Consider the following 18,157-nt stretch of genomic DNA (forward strand, 5'->3'; position numbering starts at 1 on the left):
CAACTTCGATCAATCACATACTATCATGTTTAGATGTGCCATATCTAAACACTACCAGTACTATTATTTATTTGATATTGTCTTTAAACTGACTTACTTTTTTTGGCATTGTCCTAAGCCATATCTATATAAAATGATTAAGTTGATATCTTTTCTTATAAAAATATCTCTATTAAATGGAAAAAAAGTTCTGTCAATATAACATCAAAGACATGAACAATATTTCTAAACAATTAAAGCCCAGATCAAGATCCCATAAGAAAATGAATTTTACACAAATAGTTCTCAAGTAAATTTCAATAGTGTCCTAATGAATCTCTGCTTCCAGTCTTGCTCCTGTCAAAGAATTTCCTATAATAAAAAAGATAAACATATATACACACACATACACAAACATATATATGATTATAGCACTACCTTGCTTAAACTCTTCAGCAGCTTCTCAAAACACTAATAAAGTCCAAACTGTCTATAATGTCCTAAAAGGCCCATTATTCTCCAATTCTGCTGTGCCTTTTCAGCTGCATCTTTTGCCACATTTCCCCTCAAGTCCCTGTTCTGGTCATACTGAATCTTACTTGTGGTCATACTTGCAGTCTCATATTTATATCATGCATTTTCCCAATCCAAAGTCTAATCCATCAATTAAATCATATACTTTCTCAATTCTAAGTTTTTGGGTCTGAACTAAATTACCACTTTACTTGTCTGTATCACCCCCACCTAACTAGAAGCTTCCCTGAGGTCTGGGGCTGTGGCTTTTTACTTTTCTATTCTAAACACATGCAAGACATATAATAGGAACTCAATATATACATGTTTCATGAATGAATGAGCAATGTATTACTAGGACCATTTAAAAGAAGTGTGTGTCTGTGTGTGTATACTGACTACAGGAGTCACTAAATTTGTATTTGCACAGGTTTTGTACCTACCATACTAAATGTTTTCTAGCTTAAAGAGCCATATTATTGTTTATTTTGTAATTAAAGTAGTTAAAATCAAACTATAGATAATCTAAAGAATATTAATTTTTAAATATCTCTCAAAAATGTGACTTGTAGGATAATCTGATTTGTACTTACTCAAATCATCTGATATGTCTTCAATTCCTGAAGCACTATCATCAGAATCACCAGTATTATCTGTACATGTTTGTTTCTTCTGAGATCGTTGTGAGTTTTCCAGAGCAGATTTTTCTCCCTCTGTAACATCAATATTCACTTTGTCCAGAGAAGTAAAGGAGCTTGGAATTTTTTTTCCAATCTGCTGCAATTCTGTCTGTCTCATGTTTTCTTTCAATAGTAAACTTGGTACCTTCTCAGCTTCTGGGGGTAAACTGGGCACCTTTTCTGATTTCATCTGAGAACCGGGTGCTTTTTCTGCTCTCCTCTGTGAATTAAGTGTCTTTTCTACTACTGTTGCCTGGAAGCTGGGTGTCTTTTCTGTCTTCACTGGTGAATTAGATGACTTTGGTGACTTCTCTGCTTTTGCCTGTAAACTGGGTGCCCTTTCTACTTTTGCCTGTGAAATAGGTACTTTTTCTGATTTCACTGGTGAATTAGGTGATTTTTTTGCTTTGCAATGACTTTGATCTCGAAGGACTAACCCCAAATCTTTAGGGCCTGGAACACTGGCAGCATTTACTTTACATGATTTAACTTCTGTTTTTTCTATACAAATATCATTTTGCTTATTTTTTTTACTACTATTCCTATTTGGAGAATTGGTCCCAATTTCTTTTATGGATTTATCACTTCTAGCTTTCAAAGTTTGATTAGTTATAACTTTAACTGTTTTGCTTTCTTCAGAAAGAGCCCAAGCATTCTTCTTTGGTTCATGATTTTCATTTTTAGAGGTCTTAGACTCTTCCATTATTTGAAAACCTGCTTCTTTCCAATTGTGATATTGTAAAATGGCAGATCTCCGGTAGTTTGAATTGCTTCAAATCCAGTTTAGGCAAGCAAACTATTGGGGGAAAAAAAAGTGTTATTTAAAATGTAAAAGCCATTTTTAAAAAATTGGTTAGACACAAAGATTTTAAAGTTTATTCTCAAAACTAAATAGAAAAAAAAACTCTGAAAACTACATGAGAAGGAGTTAAAGCTCACCTAGTAAATAACAGCAAAACACCCGTAAAGGAGGTTCTAATATAATCCTGGCAATATGACATCAAAAAAAGGAAATTTTAGAAGTAAAAGGTTGCTTTACATTACTCAGTAAGAATTTCAACCCAAAGGGAAATAAAACATGCAACTGATGCACCACAATTAACATAAGAGGAAATGGAACCAAAAAAAAGAATTCCAATTCATATGCAATCCAAACTACAGGGAATAAGTTTACAGAAGCCTAAGCAGTAAGCTCTCGTCTACATGACTTTTCTACTAAATACTACCTATCTATACAGCTAACCTACTTCTAACTTGACTCTCTAAACATGGAGAATCAACGTCAATAGACTTTCTCCACCTCTGAAGCACAAAAGAGTTTAAATAAATTCTTCCGAGGTAAGAAAATTTTGCAAACCAACACGTACCCAGAGCTAAAAAGTGACAGTAATATACTATACAACGATACAACGGTCATGATACATGTTATTACACACTTGTCAAAATCCACAGAATGGATATCCCTAAGAGTGAACCCTAAGGTAAACTATGGACTTTGGGTGATAATGACGTGTCAATGTACATTCACTGATTGTAACAAATGTACCACTCTAATGCAGGGATGTTGATTGTGGGGGAGGCCATTCCTGCATGGAGGAAGGGAGATTATGGGCACTCTGTAGTTTCTGCTCAATTTTGCTGTGAAACTAAAACTGCTCAAACAAAATAGTAACGTTTAGAAAAAAGATGATAGTAAGAAAGAACACAAAAATCAGTCAGAACCCATTTTGTTATAAAATATAATACGAACTATCAACCTTTCACCACAGAGTACGAACTATAAACAAATGAAAATACTGCACTTTGTTAAATTATTTCTATATTGGAATGACCTTGTATACTACATATTATGGAAATCAGGATTTTTTTACTTTTCACTTTGCCCTGTATGCCTTAAATTCAGTCCTATGCCTCTAAACAAAGATTAACAATATGAATAAATATTAGAGTCAGGAAAAGCAAACTGCACGTAGCATCTTTGATTTTACTTGGTTAATTTATTAAATTATAAATTTGGGCAGCCAAACACCTCTAAGCATTTAACTATACATCATATCAACACAAAAATAATACCAAAATTCAAAACTTTAGAACACAATTCATTTACTACAGACTATGTTTATTCCAAAGTACATTTCCAAAAAAAAAAAAAATAGAAATTAAACTTACCTAGTTATATCTCCACTGAAACATCCTACTCAACTTGGACCTAGCTTTTATAATTCCTATTTATACTACAGTCCTCTACATCCTCTGCCTTGATCTCTGCCCATCTGTCCAGATAATATTAACATAATCTTTTATGCAAAAAAAACCTACTAGATAGATAAGCAACAAGAATATATTGTATGGCATAGGGAATTATAGCCATTATCTTGCAATAACTTTTAATGGAGTATAATCTCTAACAATACTGAATCATTATGCTATACATCTGAAACTAGTATAATATTGTAAATCAGCTATATTTCAATAATAAAAAAACTTCCTAGTTGCTTCTTTCTGAATTATTTTACAAAATGATATTAAATAAATTATGGTAATTAAAATTTAAGCCAAAACCTAGACTTTCACCATTAATTCTTTTTTTTTTTTTCATTTTATTTTTTATTGAAGTGTAGTTGATTTAAGATATTAGTTTCAGGTGTACAGCAAAGCAATTCAGTTACACACATACATACGTATATACATATACATTTTCAGATTCTTTTCCATTATAGCTTATTACAAGAAACTGAATATAGCTCCCTGTGCTACACAGTAGGTCCTTGTTGTTTATCTATTTTATATATAGTAGTGTGTATCTATTAACTTCTTTTTTGACTAACATAATTTTCCAGTAAAAAGCTATAGCATTTTTATCTAAAAAAAAGAATGTTTTCACTCCTAATTTTCAGATATTTAAATTTATTTAATTAATACTTTCTCTTACTATTCTTGATAAAATTTTTTTAAATAACTGTCAAAAAAGTTGCCAAATGTACCTAAATTCTTGTAGAAACTGCTGCAGGTTCCTAATTTTAAAAATAAAAATGGGTTTTATTCTGAAAGAAAATAGTTTACTCTTATTCAGCAAACAAAATATTTTAAATTTTCTAATGCTATTCTACAGTAATAACTCTTTAATAATTTTGTAGATGTCATCTCACTGACAAAAGCCTAAACAATAAAGACTCGATATAGCAAAATTCATCCATAATTCTGTTTATAAAACTTTCTACACATACTATTTTTCACTCAAAAAAAAAAGAAAAAAAAATCCCAACCCTCTATAAATCAAATCTGTATGTATAAATAAAAGTCACAGAGATTTTTTTTTAAATCAATGTATTTAATACAGATAAATGCTAGTGAGGAGTTAAAGATTTAGAAAACTTGCAGGTTTTATTTTAAGTGAGTAATTTGTTTCATATAACTAAAAGTACATTTGATCTTTTTTTATTGAAGCATAGTTGATTTATAATGTTGTTTTAGTTTGATATACAGCATACTGATTCAGTTTTTTATATATGTATGTGTATATATATAAATATTATACATATTTATATATATTCTTTTTCATTACAGGTTATTACAAGATAGTGAATGTAATTCCCTGTGCTACATAGTAGAACCTTATTATTTATTAAATTTTTAATAGGAACAATGTGCTATGAAAAAACAGGCCATAGTTATTTTCTAATCTTCCTCATCTTTTCTTGTATGAGTAGCAAATGTCTTACTGCTTCCAAAAAAGAAAGTGTGGTAATTTTACAGTAAAACTGCTATTTTTAATTCTTTCTTTTAAGCTATCAACAGTACAAAATTTTCTCCCAAAAGTTTTAAGTTGTAGAAATGAAATTTTCTCTGAAGAGATAAGGTTTTGAAAATAAGGTTCACTGCTTCCCAAGTACACACTCAGCAAAATTGGTTCAATCAAATAAAAATGTCAGACCTACTTTCTAGTACCTGGTTACATTTTTAGAATGCAGCAAATGAGTATTAAGTGAGATTCTAACCTTAAATAACCATTTATTAACAAGAAAATACAGATAATTTTAATGCATTTATTCTAAAAGTGTTTGACTATAGAAAACAATAGCATTTAGAATGTGTTCCATTTCATTTTTAAGTAAATCATTAAACATCAGTCCATTTCTTACTTCTAATCATGTAGTCTGCCTTCCATGAATCCTTACAATGTCTACCACAATGCTAGGTACTTAACAAACATTCAACATCACTGGCAATTAAAGGAATAGCTACTTCAGACTGATGTCTTTACATCACTCTCTTCCTCCTGCAAACCGAAGTCTTTAGCAAAAATTGGAATTGTTTCACTCAGTTTTTGATGCCTTTCTGTAATTATTCATCATTCAACTGGCAAACCAGCCTACAAGTTCTGGGGCCTGAGACTTAAGAGTTGTTTCAATACACTAGCTGAGAAAGTTTACCTGAAACAACTGTTCCATAACTAATGAAGAAGCTAGTCACAGCGCGAGTTACTATTCAAGTAACCTTTCATGGAACAGACAAAGGAAATAACTGTAAGGCATAATTATCAGAATCTCCTACTTCTTTGAAAAAAAAATTACATAATGAGCCAATTTCAACTAAACTATAAAGTGAGTGGCTGAATCAGCTACCTTTAGCATCTACTCCAACTGAAATGTTATAATGCAGTACAAATCCTAAAACAGTGATGCTAATGTTGTATTTGTTCTGATAATTTTACAAATTAGAGAAAATTAACACGAATATCTCAGGCTCCATACAGACACAGCATTTGTACAGAAGTAAACTATACTTATTGTGATCATTTCTTAATATATACAAATATTGAATCATTATGTTGTCCACCTGAAACTAATATAATATTGTGTCAATATTACCTCAATTAAAAGAGAGAGGGGGGAAAAAAAACAACTAGCATTGGTAGCCAATAGTCTCCTACAGGAAAAAAGCTTGCTATAAGCAAAGGAATTCCATATAAACTAAGATGCCAGAGACTGAATTATTATACATGGTATGTGCTTAATAAATAAATTTTAAGTTAATATATTATTAAACATTTTTAAATGACTAAACGCTTAGCAATTATATAATCTGGCATTTGCAATTGATTATATTTAACACTGAAATACTAGCGGTAATAAACCATCCTTAAAATACTGATTACCTTTAAGGCAGTAGTTCTCAAATTTTAGCATTTACCAAAATCAGTTGGAAGGTCCCATTTCCAGAGTTTCTGATTCAACAGGTCTGGGATTGAGGCCCAAGAATTTGCCTTTCTAACAAATTTCCAGGTGATTCCCATGTGGCAAGGCTAAGCACTACAAGTGAAGAATCAATGCTCTAAGGAATGGTTCTTAAAGCAGAAGTGAAGGGAAATCAAACTCTTCTGTACAATTTTACACACAATGAAGAATTTGATTCATGTTGGTCACCCCACTAGACTGTAAACCCCAAGAGGTAAGAAACCATTTCTGATTTTGCTTACCATTATATCTTCAGTGCCTACTACAGTGCCTAATACAAAGCATACGATAAATTTGTTAAAAGGATTAATAAAAATTAGCTTAAATTATTTTTAATTGTTCACACTTTAAAAATTAACTATAATAAATCCAAAAGATATGTAATTGCATGATACCTTATATAGCTTACACATAACCAGAAAATGTCTTTCTTTCAGAAAGCCTTCCCTAATCCATTCCCTATACTCCCACCACCCAGGCTAGACTGGATAAGTATGCCTCTTTCTATGAAATGTGATTTTACCGTTCTTATAGCACTTGGCACTTAATATTTTTCATGTATTAACTTCCTATTTGGAGTATAGGAATTTTTTTCCAATATGCTTCTTACAAAACAAATACATTTACACAGTTTAAAAAGTAAATAATATTACAAGGTAAAACAGTATTCTTCTACCAACTACCAATCTCTCTCCTCAAAAGCAACTACTTTCAACTCTTCTGGCTGTTTCTTATGTGATTTATCTCTGTATTTCCAAATTATATGTTAAGCTTATATTTTTTATTTTGCTTTAGTTTTAGATATTATCTATTGACTTTCTACAGGCAGAATTGTACACATACATATGTTCCTATCCCACCACCATCCTCCCAGGATGACATAATACAATATACTAATATTATTCATGGCTAAACCAAATATACCACAGCACAGAGTTTTCTACATAACTATCAAAATTCATTTTTTCCTTTTTCTTGGCCACATGGCTCAAATACATTTCCCAACCTCCCCTGCAGTTAGGTGTGACCTTAAAATCAAATTCTTACCCTCTCCATACTCTTCCTTTCTCATTGGTTAAATTTTCAATCATCTATCTTCAATCATATAGCCAACAATTACACTCTAATCCAGACCAGTGACTCTCCAACTTTTGTGCACAGGAATCAACTACATTCTAAGCGCAGAGTCTGTTTTCAGAAGGTTTTAAGTGAGAACTAATATTCTGCATTTCTAACAAGCCCAGGTGAAGTCCACACTGCCAGCCCTTCGCCATACTTTTGGCTGGACATCATTACCAATGGAATTTGGGGCTCCTGAGTGACCATACACAACAAAGTATGCATCTGGATCTAGTGACCACTCACCTAGCAAATATTACATGAGAGAGAAAACTGTTTTTTAAGCCATTAAACTGCTGGATCTTTCTGTCACAGAAGCCTAATCTTTTGACTTAAGTAACATATATACTGTAATTGCATTTCCCTTTTGGTATACTTTTCAGTTTTACCTGAAATTAATCATTATCTCATTTTTCTTCAGTTTTTAACATACCTATCAATAATTCATTGACAGAACCATAAATCTTCTCTCAATGTGTTCAAATACATCAAGTAATCCATATGTTTGTTTTTGGTGGTGGTGTTCTCTCCTTGGACATCCCCTGTCTGGTAATTTCTGGTCACTACTAGACTTCCACCACAGCTGTCACCCCGAGATTTCTTTCCCTTTCACTGTCATCCTACCAATTCCCATCGACTTTCTCATGCTGACTCTTCTATTTTCCTCTTCCATGATTTACTCCCTCCTTTTTGGTAGAGCACATCCTGTGGTAGCTTTCTGAGAAAGGAAACAAGAAAGGCATTGAAGAAAACAATTATGCCCTACTTTTGACATTTCATTCTGTGTAGAGGGACATACATTATCATAACATTCCTGACTTCTTTCCACTCCCTTCATTCTTTCCTTTCCTAAGGAGATGGGGTAACTTATTTGATCAGTGACTTTGGAAAAATTATCTGGGCAAAACTTAGCATCTTCCTCTCTCCTTCCTCTTTGCATCCTGCTGTTCACAAGAAAGAAAATTCCATCCTCTCATTTATACTCTAACATTTACAGGTGCAAGCCCCACACAGGGCCTGTTACTATTCAGCTCTGCCAGTGCCTGACTGGGTAAGTGCCTAATTCTGTCAATGAGTATAACCAAATCATTTGAAAATATAAGTCCCATTCTCTAATGTGAATCATTTTTTAAAAGACATCAGTGGTTTAATGGATGGTGGGATCATACACACCTGAAGCAAGATCCTGGAGTGACACCTCACCATGTACAACAGACAGTGGGCAGGACATAGAGTCCTCTAATGTGAATTTTATCTGTAATAAAAATAGTATTTTGGTCTCTTCCTTTATCTCTCTCAATTTGTTCAAAATTAGGAAGGGAAAGACAGTACTGTTTATTAGGCTCCATTAAGCTTCAATAAGGAGTAAGTTTTATAAAACTTTTCATATTTGAAATGTTTTCATTCTATATTCATATTTTGTTTGACTATGTTTAAAATTCAATTTAGAAAAAATCATTCACTAAATCTTACAGTTATTGTTTCAATAATTTCTTGTTTCTAGTGTTACTACTGAGAAAATTATGCCATTCTTATTCTCCACCTTTTTTACTGAACAGTTTTTTTTTTTATCAAAACTTTTAGGATATTCTCTTTCCTCAATGTTCTGTAATGTACAGGTGATAATCCCTGGTGCAGCTATTTCTTCATTCATTTTGGTGGGCATTCAGCTGGTTCTTTTAATCTCTAACTCAAGTCCTTCACTTTTGGAAATTTTTTTCCTGTGTTATGTCTTCTGTAAGTTCCTCCCTTTCATCTTCTCTGTTCTTTTTCTAGAGCTCTCATTAGTTGAACTTCAGGCCTTCTACATTGATCCTCCTCCAATTATCTCATCTTTTCTCTCCATTTCCCATCTCTCTGTTGTCCTTCCTGAGTGAATTTCGTCAGCTTTATCTTCCAACCCTTCTGTATTTGGAGAGGGAGGCATGGAGGGAACCTACTGTATGTTCACTTCTAAGAACTCTCTAATTCTCTGATTATTTCTTTTCACAGCACTCTGTTCTTGTCTCACAGTTATTATCTCCTATTTCTGAAAACACTAATAGTTTTCCTGAAATTTCTTCTGCTACCTATATTATTTGTTTTCTGAATTCCTTATTTGCTTTCTTCTCTATCTTGCATACAAACACATCCATGATAGGAATCCCAGTAGGAAAAGAGAAAAGGGGAAAGAAAAAATACTTGAAAAAATTATAGCCACAAGCTTCCGAAACCTGATGAAGAACACAATTACACACAACCAAGAAGCTCAGTGAACTCCAAGCTAAACAAACTCGTATGATTCCTGTCAAATTGTTAAAAATCAAAGACAAAGAGAAAATTTTGAAAGCAGCAAGAAAGAAGTAAATTCCCACACACAAAGGACCCATGATAAAATCAGCAGCTGATTTCCCATCAGAAACCATGAGGCCTGAAGACAATGGGATGACAACTTTTAAGCCCTGAATGAAGAACACTGTCAACTAAATAGTCTCGTAAAAATGGTTACAAGAGACAAAGAAGGATGTTATATACTGATAAAAAGTTCAGTCCACCAAGAAAATGTAACAATTATAAACATATATCCACCTAATAACTGAGCCCCAAAAATATGAAGCAAAAATTAACAGAACTGAAAAGAGAAATAGACAGTTCTACAATAATAGTTGAAAACTTCAATTCCCTTCTTTCAATAATAGTTAGAGCAACCAGACAGAAAACCAATAAGGGAACAAAGGACTTGAATAACACTATACACCAATGTCTACACCTAATATATATTCAGAAGACTCAACCCAGCATCAGCAGAATACATACTCTTCTCAAGTACACATGGAACATTTTCAAGGACAGATAGACTATTTTGTTAGGTCACAACAAGTCAATAAATTTTAAAAGAATGAAATCATACAAGGTATCTTTTCTTATCATAATAGACTTAAATTAGAAATCAAATCACAAAACAGCATGTTATTGGTACAAAAACAGACATGTGGAACAATGGAACAGAACAGAGAGCCCAAAAATGAACCCACAAACTTTTGGTCAACTAATCTTCAACAAAGGAGGCAAGAACTTACAATGGAATAAATACAGTCTCTTCAGCAAATGGTACTGGGAAAACTGGACGGCAGCATGTAAATCAATGAAGCTAGAACACTCCCTCACACCATACACAAAAATAAACTCAAAATGGATCAAAGACTTAAATATAAAACAAGATACAATAAACCTCCTAGAAGAAAACATAGGCAAAGCATTATCTCACATACATCTCAGAAATGTTCTCCTAGGGTAGTCTACCCAAGCAATAGAAATTAAAGCAAGAATAAACAAATGAAACCTAATTAAACTTACAAGCTTCTGCACAGCAAAGGAAACCATTAGCAAAACAAAACAACCACCTATGGAATGGGAGAAAATTTTTGAAAAGATGAAACTGACAAAGGCTTGATCTCCACAATATATAAGCAGCTCATATGACTTAATAAGAAAAAAACAAACAACCCAATCCCAAAATGGGCAGAAGACCTAAACAAGCAATTCTCCAAGGAAGACATACAAATGATCAATAGGCATATGAAAAAATGCTCAATATCACTATCAGAGAAATGCAAATCAAAACTACAATGAGGTATCACCTCACACCAGTCAGGATGACCATCATTCAAAAGTCCACGAATGACAAATGCTGGAGAGGCTGTGAAGAAAAGGGAACCCTCCTACACTGCTGGTGGGAATGCAGTTTGGTGCAGCCACTGTGGAAAACAGTATGGAGAGTCCTCAAAAGACTAGGAATAGACTTACCATGTGACCCAGGAATCCCACTCCTGGGCATATATCCAGAAGGAACCCTACTTCAAAAAGACACCTGCACCCCAATGTTCATAGCAGCACTATTTACAATAGCTAGGACATGGAAACAGCCTAAATGTCCATCAACAGATGACTGGATAAAGAAGATGTGGTATATTTATACAATGGAATACTATTCAGACATAAAAAATGCCAACATAACACCATTTGCAGCAACACGGATGTTCCTGGAGAGTGTCATTCTAAGTGAAGTAAGCCAGAAAGAGAAAGAAAAATACCATATGAGATCACTCATATGTGGAATCTAAAAAAAAAAAAAAAAAATGAACATAAATACAAAACAGAAACAGACTCACAGACATAGAACACAAACTTGTGGTTGCCAAGGGGGCAGGGGGTGGGAAGGGACAGACTGGGAGTTTGAAATTTGTAGATACTGACAGGCATATGTAGAATAGATAAACAAGATTATACTGTATAGCACAGGGAAATATATACAAGATCTTGTGGCAGCTCACAGTGAAAAACAATGTGACAATGAATATATGTACATTCACGTATAACTGAAAAATTGTGCTCTACACTGGAAATTGACACATTGTAAAGTGACTATAACTCAATAAAAAATATATAAAATAATAAAATAAATAAAATAGAATTATAAACATTATAAAAATAAAAAAGAAATCAAATCAATAACAAGAAAAAAAACTGGAAAATTCACAAATGTATGAAAATTAAACAATGCATTCAAACAACCAATGGGTCAAAGAAGGAATCACAAGGGAAATTAGAAGCTACCTTGAGACAAATGAAAATAATCTATTATTTTACTATAACTTTTTAATGGAGATAAAAGGATTTTTAAAAATAAGGATTATAAAAGAATACTATGAACAACTGTATGTCAACAAATTGGATAACCCAGATGGAATGAACAAATTCCTTCACACACACAAGTGACCAAAACTGAGTCACGAACAAATAGAAAATCTGAATACACCTATAACATGTAATTAGGTTAAATCAGTAATCAAAAATCTCTGAATAAGAAAGTCCAGGATCAAAAGGCTGCACTGGTGAAGTCTACTCAGTATGTAAAGAATTAACACCAATCCTTCTCAAATACTTCTGAAAAACTGAAAAGGAGGAAACACTTCCTATGAGGCCAGCATTAACTTAATACTGTGAAAATACGTACAAAAAATCATCAACAAAGTACTAGCAAATCACATTCAGCAGCATATTTAAAGGGTTATACAGCATGATCAAGTGAGATTTATCTTCAGAATGTAAAGGTGATTCAACATAGGACAATCAATGTGATACACCACCTTATTATAGACTGAAAGAAAAGAATAACACATGATCACCTCAACTGATGCAGAAAACAGCATCTGACAAAAGCCAGCACTTTTTCATGATTAAAAACATTCAATAAACTAGTACTAGAAAGGAACTTTCTCAATATGATAAAGGCCATCCACAAAAAACAAAAACAGTATACACCTATCATTATACTCAATAGTGAAAGACTTTAAAAAATTTCCTCTGAGATCCAGAATAAGATAAGGATGCCTGTTTTGCCACTTCTATTTAACACAGTACTAGAAGGTCTAGCCAGAGCAATTAGGCAAGTAAAAAAATAATAAAAGGCATCCAAATTGGAAAAGAAGTAAAATTACCTCTGTTTGCAGATGACATGATTTTAAATGTAAGAAAACTCTTAAGAATGCACACACACACAAAACAGAGCTAATAAACAAATTAAGCAAGTTGTAGAATGCAGAATCAACACACAAAGATCAGATCTATTTCTACACCTTAGCAATGAACAATCCATAAAGGAAATTAAGAAAAATTCCACTTACAATAGCATAAAAAAGAATACTTAAGAATAAATTTAACCAAGGAGGCAAAAAAAATTGTACACTGAAAACTACAAAACATTACAGAAATAAATTAAACAAATAAATGCAGCGACATCCCACGTTCGAGGATTCCTTCCAGTCTACATTTCCTGCTTACCTTTCTTGCTGTTCCGCTTTCAGACCCTGATCACTGCCCATGGATAACTAAGGATAGGAATCAGTTAAGTATTTTAAGCTCATGTGACTTACATCCCCAAGGGAATATAATACTGGAAGATACACTTTTTAAAGTGTTTATCATTCACTTACAAGAATTAAGTACTCACCCCTTACTTAATGTTATCAATACACCAGTTAATTAATATAGTTGTTATTAATACAACTGCTTAGTCTCTTTCCCAGAGCTGCCAAAAGCTGGAGACTGAGCAGAATTCATAAACTGCAGCCCACTATGCACTCACCCATTTGTTTCCTTCACTTAAGTTACTGCCAATGACTTATATTGTTAACAATACAGTTAAATGCCAATACTACCCAAAGTGATTGACAGATTCAATGCAATCACTATCAAAATCCCAACGGCATTTTTTTGCAAAACAAACAAACAAACAAAAAACCTAAAACTCATATGGAATTTCAAAGGATTCTAAATAGCCAAAACAATCTAGAAAAAGAAAAACTAGGTTGGAAGAGTCATGCTTTCTTAGCTCAAAATCTACTACACAAAGCTACAATAACCAAAACAGTATGGTAATAGCATAAGGAAAGACATAATTCAATGGAACAGAACACAGAGCCCATATATAAACCTTCACATAATATGGTCAGCTGATTTGACAACAGTGCTAAGAGTATTAAATGGGGGAAAGAACAGTATTTTAAACAAATGGTGCTGGAAAACTGAACACATACATTTCAGAGAATGAAGCTGGACCCTGACCTTATAACCAGTCACAAAAATTAAATCAAAATGGATCAAATAAGACAAGACACTAATTGTAAAAGCAGCAGACAGGAAAAAACCCAAATGGCCGTTTGAAAATCTGTAGAAAAAACTATCATAAAACAAAAAGATATATTACCATGCAGCTGTAAAATAGAATGAGGAAATCTTTATGCAGTTATGGAATGACAATGAAGATATACTTTTAGGTACAAAGGCGTGTGTAGTAAGCTAATTTTTTTATAAGGAAGAAGAGAATATGTACACTTACATCTTCAGAAATAAACAATGAAAGGATGAAAACAAAAACAAAAGAACAAAGACCTAAGTTTAACAACTATACTAAAACTATACCTTATACTCTAAACTAAACACACAGAAACACACACCACACAAAAACTATAAATATTCATGCCCTTGGATTTGGCAATAGTTTCTTAAATATGACATCAAAAGCACAGACAACAAAAGAAAAAAACAGATAAATTAAACTTCATCAAAATTTAAAATTTCATCCTTGACATCCATGTTGGCAATAATTTTTTGGATTTGATACTAAAAGCAAAGGCAACAAAAGCAAAAATAAACAAGTGGGACTGTACCAAACTAAAAAGCTTCTGCACAACAAAGGAAACCATCAACAAAATGAAAAGGCAACCTACTGAATGGAAGAAAATATTTACAAATCATATATTTGATAAGGAGTTAATATCCAAAATATACAAAAATTTCATACAAGTTAACAAAAACAATCAGATTAAAAAATGGGCAGAGAATCTGAATAGATATTTTTCCAAAAAAGACATACAGATAGCCAACAGACACACCAAAATGTGCTTAACATCACTAATCTTCATGGAAATGCAAATCAAAACTACAATAAGGTATCACCTCACACCTGTCAGAATGGTTATTATCAAAAAAACAAGAAATAGCAAGTATTGGCAAGGGCAAGGATGTAGAGAAAAGGGAACCCTTGTGCACGGTTGGTGGGAATGTAAATTGGTATAGCCACTATGGAAAACAGTATGGAGGTTTCTCAAAAAAATAAAAATAGGACTACCACATGATATAGCAATTCTACTTACAGCTATGTGTCTGAAGGAAATAAAAATACTAACTTGAAAAGATATCTGCACCTCCATATTCATTGCAGCATTATTTCCAAGACATGGAAGCAACATAAGTGTCATCAATGGATGAATGTATAAAGAAAATAGGGGGCGGGGGGGGTGTATAAATAATGGAATACTCTTCAGTTATAAAAAAGAAAATCTTGCCATGTGCAACAAAATTAATGGACCCTGAGGGCATTATGCTAAGTAAAGTAAGTCAGACAGACAAAAAGACAAATACCGTATGATCTCTCTTATATAAAGAATCTAAAAACAAATAAACAAACAAAATAAACTCATAGATACAGAGGACAAGTTGGTTGCCAGAGGCGGGGAGATTGTGGGTAGAGAGTTAGTGAAATGAGTTAAAGTGGTCAAAAGGTACAAATTTTCAGTTATTAAATAAATAAGTCCTGAGAATGTACTGTACACTATGATGACTACAGTTAATAGTACTGTATTATATATTTAAAAGTTGCTAAGAGAGTAAATCTTCAAAGTTCTCATCACAAGAAAAAAAATTGTAACTATGTGTGGTGATGGATGCTAACTAGACTTACTGTAAAAATTATAAAAAATTATTATAAAAATACTGAAACATGTTGTACACCTGAAACTAATATGTTATCTGTAAATTATATCCCAATTAAAAAAAATAAAACTTCTGTTCAGCAAGGACACTATTAAAAAGTGAAAAGACAACCAACAGAATGGGAGAAAATATTTGCAAATCATCTAATTAGGGTCTAGAATCCAGACTAGAAAAAGAATTCCTACAACTCAACAACAACAACAAAAAGACAAAACCCACTTAAATTGGCTAAAGACGACTATTTCTCCAGAGATAAACAAATGGTAACAAGTACATGAAAAAATGCTCAACATTATTAATCACTAGAAAAATGCAAGTAAGATACCACTTCATACCCACTAAGATTATCAAAAAAGTAGAAAATAACAAACATTAGTGAGGATGTGTAGAGACTGGAATCCTCCTACAAGTGCTGGTGAGAATAAAATGATGCAACCAATGCAGAAAATAGTATGGCAGTTCCTCAAAAAGTTAAACATGGAATTGCCGTATGATCTAGCAATTTTATTCCTAGGCATATGTCCAAAAGAATTGAAAGTAGGGACTCAAACAGATATTTGTACACCAGGCTCACAGCTACATTATTCACAACAGCCAAAAGGTAGAAGCAACTCTCAAGTGTTTATCAATAGATGAATGGATAAACAGTATGTGGTATATACATACAATGGAATATTATTCAGCCATTTAAAGGAAGGAAATTCTGACACATGCTACAACATGAACCATGAGGACATCATGCTAAATGAAATAAGTCACTCACAAAAGGACAGATACTGTATGATTCCAATTATATAAGATATTGAGAATCAATAAATTCATAAGGACAGAAAGCAGAAAAGACGTTATCAGGGGCTATGGAGAGAGGGTAAATGGAGTCATTACTTTAAAAGTGCAAAGTTTCAATTTGGGAATGACAAAGAAAGTTCTGTAAATAGATAATGGTGATTGTTACACTGTGAATGTACTAAATGTCACTGAATTGTACACTTAAAAATGTGTATTTTACCACAATAAAAAAATTTTAACTCAAAATTAATCAAACTAATTGCATTAAGCTTATATAAAATATCATGAACCTCAAATTTTAAATAATAATCACTCTTTAAAATAACTAAAAGTTTAAAAAAATAACTTTTCATATGAGTAAATCAACTGACAGAATTTTTATGATCAAAGGCAAGTGGAACTGTGCCCCCTTCTCTCAATGCCAGTTTTGTAAATAAATGGGTTTCCAAACTAATTACCTAGATACTCATCTAAAGCCCAATTATCTAGGTTTTCTGGATTATTCAAGCCTTTTCCTTCTTCATTCATCTGGTAAGCCTTTTTGGCCACTTTATTACGTATTAGAATCTTTATCAGCAATGATCAAAAAAGTTTAAGTTATGCTTCTTTCCACAATTTATTGATTAAAACAGTCTGAGATTGCTAACTGTTTTTTGCTTTTTTCCTAATGAGATATGGATATTATCTGGATTCCCAAATTTCCAAGCCACACTTTCCTCCATAAAGAAATAATCCAGAACTAGCTCTATCTATATGAAGACTTCTTTGATGCAAGATACACCAGAGAGTCCCTGATTCTACCAGTATCAAGCAGCTCTTGGATATTTATTTATGATAATATATCTAACACTTTTTCAAGAGGGTTTATTTTACTTCTTTGCAGGGGAGACCAATATGTCCCATAGGTCCAAAAATTGCCATATGTAACTGTGCTGGTCCTAAAAGGCTTGTGCTTCTAACACCACACTCATTTTGAAATTTCACAAACTGTATCACTCAGAATAGGCCAGGTTATGCTGCAGTAATAACCCCAATAACTCAATATTTATCACAACATAAATTGATTTGACAACTCATGCAAAATTGTCCATGAATTAAGGTGACTCTCTAAGGCAGCTATCCTTCATGCATTTGCTCAGCATTCCAAGCTGCTTTAATCCTATGTTACCTCCTACTATTAGCAAAACAGGGAAAAGGAATAGCACCAGTCACCTATGCTCATATTTCATTTACCAATAAAAAGCCACATGGTTGCACCAAAGTTCAAAGTAATAAGGAACATAACTTTCAGAATGCCTTAAAATAAAGTAGTAACAATGCTTATCACATTAGTACAAAGTGAAATATGTGTCTCTGTGTCTTGATACATGTTACTATTTCCCTCCAATCCTTTTGTTCAAGGCTGATTTCACCAACACGTGATCTGTGCAGTCACACAGGCTCCATGCTCAGGAAGACTTTATACTTGGTTTAAAGCTCTCCTGTCACCAACCTGAAATTCTTAATAACTTTATCTTTCAATTC

The 18,157-nt window shown here is 32.8% G+C and overlaps 1 protein-coding gene across 11 annotated transcripts in view; it reads right to left on the reverse strand.

Moving 5' to 3' along the window:
- TUT4 (terminal uridylyl transferase 4) overlaps positions 1 to 18,157 on the reverse strand; it is a 133,929-nt gene that overhangs the window by 104,185 nt on the left and 11,587 nt on the right. For 10 of the 11 annotated variants that reach the window (XM_032494265.1, XM_032494264.1, XM_032494267.1 and 7 more), the window contains exon 3: positions 1,086 to 1,968. In XM_032494265.1, the coding sequence (XP_032350156.1) occupies positions 1,086 to 1,875 (790 nt within the window). In that variant the 5' untranslated portion in view covers positions 1,876 to 1,968. Of the gene's footprint in view, positions 1 to 1,085; positions 1,969 to 7,961; positions 8,326 to 18,157 lie in introns of those variants that run through there. The other variant, XM_032494261.1, reaches the window with a different exon arrangement.

The sequence above is a fragment of the Camelus ferus genome, chromosome 13 (genome assembly GCF_009834535.1).
Source record: "Camelus ferus isolate YT-003-E chromosome 13, BCGSAC_Cfer_1.0, whole genome shotgun sequence".
Taxonomy (NCBI): Eukaryota; Metazoa; Chordata; class Mammalia; order Artiodactyla; family Camelidae; genus Camelus; species Camelus ferus.